Consider the following 8,870-nt stretch of genomic DNA (forward strand, 5'->3'; position numbering starts at 1 on the left):
CAGGACCTATTTTATATAATATATTGAATTGATTACAATAGAATTAATTATACAGAATTAGCTGACTAATCAAGTTAATATTATTAAAAATTAATTACATTTATCTTTATAATAGTTCCTATATACTAATGATTAATGAATAGCTTCAATTTTTGTTAAAGTCAGCAAAAATGAAATTAATTAAATTATCATTAAATTAGGGATTTTAATTGACATCAGTTAATTATAAAATATGCTTTAAAATAATTAATTATTATTTAAAATTACAATTATAAAAAATTAATTACAATCAAATAATCATAGCAATCAATATTTCCCTTCTGATGTCAAGAATGTAATCTTTAACCTTTATTTTTAATTTCAAATTAATTTATTGCTTAAAACTTATAATTATTATATTATATTTCCACTCTAATGCAGTTAAAACTTTATAAATTAATAATTTCACGATTGGAGAAATTTATTAATTTAGAGAGTTATTACTTTATCGATAAATTAATAATTATTAATTTAAAGAGTTTTTAAGTAATTATACTGTACATACCAAACAAAAAGGCAAATTAGTCTATGCCTTTTAGAATTACGAACCTTGAGACTCAACGTAAATTAGTAACTGCAATGTTCATATACATTGAAAATCAATAATCAATAATGACTTTTCAAGTACAGTAAATATAAACAAGAGGAACAAATGTGTTCAATGTATTTTTAAGCAAAATTGAATTTTCAAATTGCTAGTCATAAATTACAGTATGCAATAAGAAAAGTTAGAGATGAACTCCAAATAGACTTGAACTTTAAAGGAAAACAGACAACTATTGAATCATATTTTGATAGAGTGTAATATATTTTTTTCAGTTTCTATGAATTATTAATTTATGATTTTCTTGGGACGAAAATTATAAAGGGATCTCTCGAAAAATTATTATCTTATTATTTTATCGAGTTTTTCAATTTTTTAACATTGGTCCATGTCGGGACCGCACAAATTTATTATTTTAGAGAGTTTATTAATTTACCAAGTATTAATTTAAAGTGTTTCTACTGTGCTAAGAATGTAATCTGTCAAATTTTATTAATTATATTTAATTAAATTTATTGCTTAAAACTCTTAAAAAATATCACATGTATTCCTTTTATAAATTATTTTCGTATGTATATTATTATTATTATAAACAATAGAAATAGACAGAGATAGACTAGAGTGTAGATCTTTCATAAATATTTCTTTCGTATAACTCGGTCCCACTTGCCTTCTTCTGTAACGTGTAAAAAACAAACACTATAAATCTCCCGCACCCCCGAGCCCGGAAAGAGATCTAGTGTGTCTGTGACTGTCAGAAACAAACATTATTTGGTTTTCTGAATTGTTTGGATTGCGAGAAAAAAAAAAAAAAGGAAAAATGGCAAAGGATATTCGATTCTTCGACCTCAACACGGGCGCCAAGATCCCTTCAGTCGGCTTGGGAACTTGGCAGTCCGATCCTGGCCTTGTTGCTGAAGCCGTCGCGGCGGCCATCAAGGTTTCCATTTTATGTGTATTTTACGCCTTCTCATTGCCATTTTTGGATTCTTTTATTTTAATTTGATAAGCTTTCTTCAAGTTGTTTGCTGTTTGTTACTGTTAATCAAGGTTTTAAAAAACGTTCCGCAACCATGATTTATTTGGCGGTAATATCAAGGCTTTTTAATTGTTTGTGACCGCATAGGTTGCATTTGTCTGTGATTTGCCACGATATCATCAAACGCAACGAACTTGCAATGTGATATTTAAAACCTTGCTCTTAATAGTTACACTAACTAGCCAATGCTTTAAAAATAGGTCCACAACTAGTATTTGGACTATAGTATCAAGGCTTTTTAATGGTCGGCGACCTTAATTGGGACCGCATAGGTCGTATTTATCCACGATTTGTTGCGACATCAACAAACATGACAAAATAGCGACGCGATTGCAATTGATATTTAAAACCTTGTTAATAATTACACTAACTAGTCCTTGATGTTGCGGATTCTATTGGATATGTGAGAAATGAAAAATATCATTATCTACTATTGGATTATAAAATTACGTCGTGTTCTTCAAAATAATGAAGTGTGTATGTATGAACGGTGAAGAATTAAAGATTAAAACAATCAAGTTATGGGAGATTTTTTAAAAGTCACTAAACCTTTTAATTGATTACATAATATTCTACTGTTAACCCATGTGTGGGTGAGTGGTCCAAATTTATTCTTTTTACTCTTATATAAAAATAACCCTCTCACTATGTATGTGCCCAGAATATGTAGAGAGAGAATTATGGTCTAAAGTGTATCACTTGTTTTATAGGGTCAAATCCTATTTTGGCACTACTGAGATAATGCAGTCACGTTACATTATGTTATTCGCATAAAACCTGTGATCATACTATATCGAGCGGTTATATTAGTTTGCACAATGCTTCTGTAACTCAGTTTAGGGGAATTCTCTTTATCTGCTTTTTTTTTTTGGTGGTGTTGTATTCAATCTATCTTTCTTCTAATCCAAATAAGAGGATTTGAGTCTTGATACTTTGGGTTTATTTTCTAGCAAATCCTACATTGAGTTTCTCACTTTATCAACTGATAATCCTTCTTTCTTTTTGTATTAGTTTTGAAATTGATTTCTGCCTCCATGGTCAAATCCTTTGTTTGGACTATTGTTCTTAATAGAATTGATACGAGTGATTTACTCAAATTGAAAGATTTCTATCTTCCTTAGATTTGCAGATAGAGCTTTAAAACTCATTTGGTCTTGCATTGGCCAGCAGTTTCCTTTCTGTGTAATAACTTGTTTGGTAATTTTAAAAGATTTTCACTTGGAGAGATTTCAAAAAGCTTTGGCATTGTTCTCAGTTTGCGATTTTTTTATGTATCTGGTTGGAATGTAAAATTAGAATCTTTACTGGCTGGCGGTTTTCAAATGACTTCAGTTGGTATTGAGTAGTTTTTCATGCTTCTTTGTGGTGTTGTGCGCACAATCCTTTTAGGAGGGTATCTTAGTTAGACTTACTGAGAGATTAACATGCTGTTTTTCATGTTTCTTGTGCTAGTTTTCTAGTTTTATTCCTTTAATTTTTGGTCTTGATTTCTCTTGTTCTTGAGGATTTCTTATCCACTTGCATTTGTACCAAATTCTTTATTCATCTAAAGAAGATAATTATTCTCTGATTTTCTGTTCTATCAACCAACTAATTTCAGTTTCTCTCTTTATACATGCATTTATAAGCTACATCAGCTATATTAGTATACATTTTGACTTGCTCAATTTGGAAATTTGTTATTCAATATAATGATCATGATCATTGATTTGATCAATTTGATGCAGGTTGGTTACCGCCACATTGATTGTGCTCAAATCTATGGCAATGAGAAGGAGGTAATTGTCACAACATGTGTTTGTTCTTGTTTTTTGTTTGGTGTTGTGTTATCTCGATTCAACAGCATAACTAGCTATCTGGAGTAAATGATTGAAAGTAGTATCAGTCATGTCATGTGTGAAGGAATTGATTCATTCTTTCTGTTGCAGATTGGCTCTTTGTTGAAGAATCTGTTTGAGGAGGGTGTAGTGAAGCGCGAGGATTTGTGGATTACATCTAAACTCTGGTTTGTTTTTAGATTCTAGATTAATATTTTGGTTTCCATTTTTAAGCTAAATTAATAGTTCTGGTAGATTCATGCATATGATAGTCTTCACTGCTTTGAACTCAAGGATTTAAGATGATCTGTAGGAATACTGATCATGCTCCAGAAGATGTACCACTGGCACTGGACCGGACCTTGAAAGATTTGCAGCTGGATTATGTAGATTTGTATCTTGTATGTAATATCACTCAATCTCAAAATATTTCTCTTTTTGGTGTTAGAATTTTATGCTAATTTGATGATTTTATTTTCCCCAAATTCTCTTTGGGTTGAACATGATGATTATTTTGTCTAGATTTTATTTCAAAATTTGGAGTGAAAATAGGATAATTTATGAAAACAACTTAGAACTTATATGAAAATAGTTTAACCCAATTTCCTCTTCTATTGTAGAAACAACTTATATGCAAGTGTTACATGATAAGTGCTTATTCAATAAGTCCTTAATTGAGTTGTTTACCCAAATGGGACCTAAATCTCCCTCTTAATCCCTTTGATTATTTATAGGCAACATGACTTATTTCTCTAATTATCTCAGCCCCAAACTAACTCTCTAATTACTCTACTAACTAATATCTCCGACTGTCAAACTCCAATCTCCTAACTAACTAATGGGTATCTCTATCAGAGTCTAAATTAGCATTTGCTACGTATGCTGCATTGTTTAGCAACTTTTGTTTTTTTTATCTTTATTAATTTTTCACTGCTAATGCATGTGGGTTTCATTTTACTTATTTTTCAAAATTTGATGTATCATGTGCGTTGACAAAATTGATTTTGAATAGAATTGATTTTGGTTAAAATTAATTTTGAAGTGAAGTGGTTTATGTTTGGATGTTTTATTATAAAATCAAGTTAGAAGTAAATTTTAGTACAAAATTTTGGATCCAATGCAGAAGCTACTCAAAGTTGGTTCAACCTAGAATCAATTTTTGGATTCTTCTCCAACATAAAACCAAACATGTGAAAATGTATCCAAAATCAATTTTAGACCCAGATTCAATTTCCCAATGCCTAACCAAGCATGCATTGAATAGTTTATTTACGACATACTCAGTTGTAAACTGATGAATCTGCCTTTTCAGATCCACTGGCCTGCTCCGATGAAGAAAGGATCAGCTGGCTTTAAGCCTGAAAATCTTGTGCAACCAAACATACCTAACACCTGGAAGGCGATGGAAGCACTCTATGACTCTGGCAAGGCTCGGACCATCGGTGTAAGCAATTTTTCCACCAAGAAGCTCTCGGATTTGCTGCTAATTGCTCGTGTTCCTCCCGCTGTCAACCAGGTGGAGTGTCATCCTTCCTGGCAGCAGGACAAGCTGCAGGCTTTCTGCAATTCCAAAGGTGTCCACCTCTCTGTAAGTTTACAACTCTAAACTCTTGAATGATCTATGTTTTGTGTCTGCACATTATAGTGGCTATTTTCATAAACCAATCTGTTTGTTGTCATGAAACATTATTTGTGTATCTAATTTTTTCGAATTTAATCTGAGATTTTTTTATTGAATATGTTTAGGGATATTCACCTTTGGGTTCCCCTGGAACAACCTGGCTTAAAAGTGATGTCCTCAAGCATCAAGTTATAAATATGATTGCGGAGAAACTAGGCAAGACGCCTGCACAAGTAGCTCTTCGCTGGGGACTTCAAATGGGCCATAGTGTTCTTCCCAAGAGTACAAACGAAACTAGAATAAAGGAAAATTTTGATGTTTTTGGCTGGTCTATACCTGAGGACCTGCTCGCCAAATTTTCTGAGATTCAACAGGTAAAGCGTTTGATAGTCTTTATAGTATTTTAAAATCTGAATATATTAACTATATGAGAAAAACAGTTATACATTGCCGGTGTAAAAAGTTTTACGTAGTCATTCAATCACAATTCATCATATATGATAAGTTTGTTGACTTTTAAAATAATTATCTTTAATTCAAATATGATTTATGATTGGATGATAGTGTGAAATTGTTTCACATGTTAGTGCATAACCATTAAACTCTAACTATATTTGTATTGTGCTCTAGCTTTATGATGAGAAAATTCTTTGCCATGTAATCAAAATACATACAGAATTGATTTCTGATTCATTTTGCAAACCCCTATTTGTCTTAATTCCTATATTTTGGGGATGGACAGTTGGAATTCGTTTTGAGTATGATACTGTGGTGTGAAATTTACTTTTAAGCATTTTTATGACTGGTAGTGGTTGTTGCAGGCAAGATTACTCAGGGGTACCACATTTGCCCATGAAACTTATGGTGCCTACAGATCCCTTGAGGAACTTTGGGATGGTGAAATCTGAGAAATCTATCTGTAAATTTGATAAGTGAATGGATCGAGGAGTGAGAGTTCTGTGAAACTGTGAATCAGTATACTCCTTTGTTGACTTGAGCAAATTTTATTTTATTCCTGGTTTGATGAAACTTTGCATCATGGCATTCATGCAAATCTCTCTTTTCGAAACCTTTTCTTTCTCTTTATGTTATCTATAATTGAATGGATTCTTAGTTGGTTTCCACTATTAGAGTGGGCTTAAAATTATTTAGTAGAGTTCATGTGAAGATAATCATTCAATAATAAATAAAAAGGTTTTAAAACATATTGCCATAGATTGCGTTGCCATCCTTCTTTATTTTGTTTGCAGATTCCCTTTTCTTACATGCACTTGTTTTGAAAATTTGTGTACTTTAACTTTTTTAAGCTGACCACTGTTTTGCACACGTTTCTTCAATGAGTCCATACATAACTTTTGAGGCAATGTTGAAGAATATTGAAACGAAGATGCTAGGTGCAAATAAAAATAATAATGACATCAAATGACGATAATTTACTATAAATTTTTATGTCTATATAGAAATGATTCTTCAAAGAAAATTGTCAACTGTTGAATTTATGTGAACCTGTTATCAAGCCCATATAGTTGAGACCCGTGTCGATAGCAATAGTGTTAAAAATCTCAGATCGGATCGGGCCAGTGATTGATTCAAGTAACATGTAATGTGAGTGTTGCTTTGGGCACCAGCATAATTGTTGGTATATCTAACAAATTTTGTAAATTTCAATAACACTCCTCCCTTATAACTTCTTCTACGCTATTCTTCTTCATGTGACATTTTTATTTGTTTGCGCTCACCTTCGTTCTTGTGAGAGGTCTTCCATGAGAGTTGCTAGTTCGTTGTTGTGTTCTCTTTGGTGGAGATGCATTGTTTACGGTAGTTCGTCAACAAGTGGTGGTTGTGGTAGTATTTGGTTTGACCATTAAAGGTGGAGGTAAGGTCTTTGATCTGTATTTTTTCGTGTAAAACTTATGGATTGATATTCCATAAGTTATATAAAATTTATGGATTGATAATTCGTAAGTTTTATATAAGTTACGGATTGGTAATCCGTAAGAAACTTACAAATTGATAATTTTTATGTTACTTAACAGATTGACAATTTGTAAGTTGGCAACCCGTAAGTTTCTTACACATATGGTTGGACATGTTTTTAAACTTATCTTATACAAGAAACTACTTTGTATGGTATTAAGGTATGCTTTAAATCATATTGTTGCTGAGTTTAAATGTGTATATTATGTTGGCAAAAACTCTTCTCGTTGTGGATGTATAATGAGAACTACTCACGGTCTTCCATGTGCATGTGAGCTAGCTAGATATGTTGTTGGTACCATACCACTTGGCACAATCCATATGTTTTGGCGGAGGTTAAATTTTTCAGACCATGGATTATCTGAGCCCGAAGTCAACATAACTGAAGAGATGAAAATCATATCCAAGCGGGTTAAAGAGCTTGATGTTGGTGGCAAAGTTACTCTAAAGAGTAAACTTTGGAAAATTCCCTACCCTGATCTAAACTTTATGTGGGTTCCCCTAGAAAAGGTGAAAACAAAAGGTGCTAAAAAAAATGATGACCAAACATCAACTAAGCATGATTCGTCAAGCTAGGAGTATGTTGATGCATTCTGTGCAAAATAGTAATTCTTCAATCAAACGTAGTGCATCATCATCTGACCAAGCAAAACCAAGAAGATTATGCTGATGTTGGATCAATTTCATCCATGCATTCATGATTTCATTGAAAACATTGTTGATGTTAAAGCTGATAGTAATTGTGGATATCATGCAATTGTTGTCTTATTAGGTATAAGTGAAGATTCATGGTCTTTGGTGCACAATCATTTGCTTAAAAAACATGGAAAATGGTCTAATGAGTATATCAACTTGCTTGGTGGCATAGACAGATTTGAGGAACTAAAGCAGTCCTTACTTGTTGATGGATTGTCAATCCGTATAACTTATACGAATCTCCAATCCCTCCCAACCATGCATGTGCAATAAATCCGACAGAGAGAAAAACAGACTTATGACGACAAAGGAGAACAAGGCAATGACTACGGTTGCAGTCACTAGTGGCATGAACGGTGGGAGCGGAGGCACGATGAAGAAGATATGTAAACAAAGGGAGAAGAAGACAATGGCTGTATGAACGTCAAGTGGGAAAGGGAGACGATTACGCTTTAAAAAATTAAGTAAAGGGCATTTTTGCCACTTCACTAAATTTGTTGGGTGTACCAACAATTGTGTTGGTCCCCAAAGCAACACCTATAGTAGTTTAGATTGGTCATGTTGATGATCCGATTTCATTTTTTTATTAGTTTTATATAAATTATTTTTGAACAATTGATTTAGAATCCATGTTATATTTTTTATGTTAATCATGTTATTGGTATGAAATATCCATTGATTTTATTGATGATTAATTTTTGTCGGAAAATCTAGTTAACTATCTTTAGTGGGATTATTCTTTCTCAATCACATTTTTTCATTCACTAGAAATTCAAGATCTTGCTTGAATAGATCAAATCAAGTATGATTGGGACCCACGACTTATTGGTTGAACCTATGTCATATGGTTTAACTCTTGTTGATTTTATCAAGCATACTTCAAAACTATTGTATTTTTTGTGGGAAAAAACTTTAAAAGGTCATTGGAAGCACCGGTGAAAAGAGTAGAATACATGAGGAAGAGTTACAAAACAGACATTAGGTGAAGTTATTAATTAAGAGAAATAATATTAGTACTTTTTTTTTTCAAGAATATTGTACCTCTGAAAATTTGATTTTTTTTACTATGTCGAATGATATCCTGGGATCCATATTGTTTTGGTTGTGATGAATAATATCTTGTGATTTATATTGTCA

The 8,870-nt window shown here is 32.3% G+C and overlaps 1 protein-coding gene across 1 annotated transcript; it reads left to right on the top strand.

Annotated features, from left to right (window-relative positions):
* Window positions 1-1,263: 1,263 nt before the first annotated feature.
* Window positions 1,264-6,131, top strand: LOC114406202 (NADPH-dependent aldo-keto reductase, chloroplastic-like). The gene is made up of 7 exons (XM_028368844.1): window positions 1,264-1,523; window positions 3,350-3,400; window positions 3,551-3,627; window positions 3,753-3,840; window positions 4,752-5,027; window positions 5,186-5,434; window positions 5,882-6,131. Exons 1-7 carry the CDS (start codon window positions 1,404-1,406, stop codon window positions 5,966-5,968), a joined length of 948 nt encoding a protein of 315 aa, XP_028224645.1. The 5' UTR covers window positions 1,264-1,403; the 3' UTR covers window positions 5,969-6,131.
* Window positions 6,132-8,870: the final 2,739 nt, after the last annotated feature.

Source organism: Glycine soja, chromosome 3 (assembly GCF_004193775.1).
Source record: "Glycine soja cultivar W05 chromosome 3, ASM419377v2, whole genome shotgun sequence".
NCBI lineage: Eukaryota > Viridiplantae > Streptophyta > Magnoliopsida > Fabales > Fabaceae > Glycine > Glycine soja.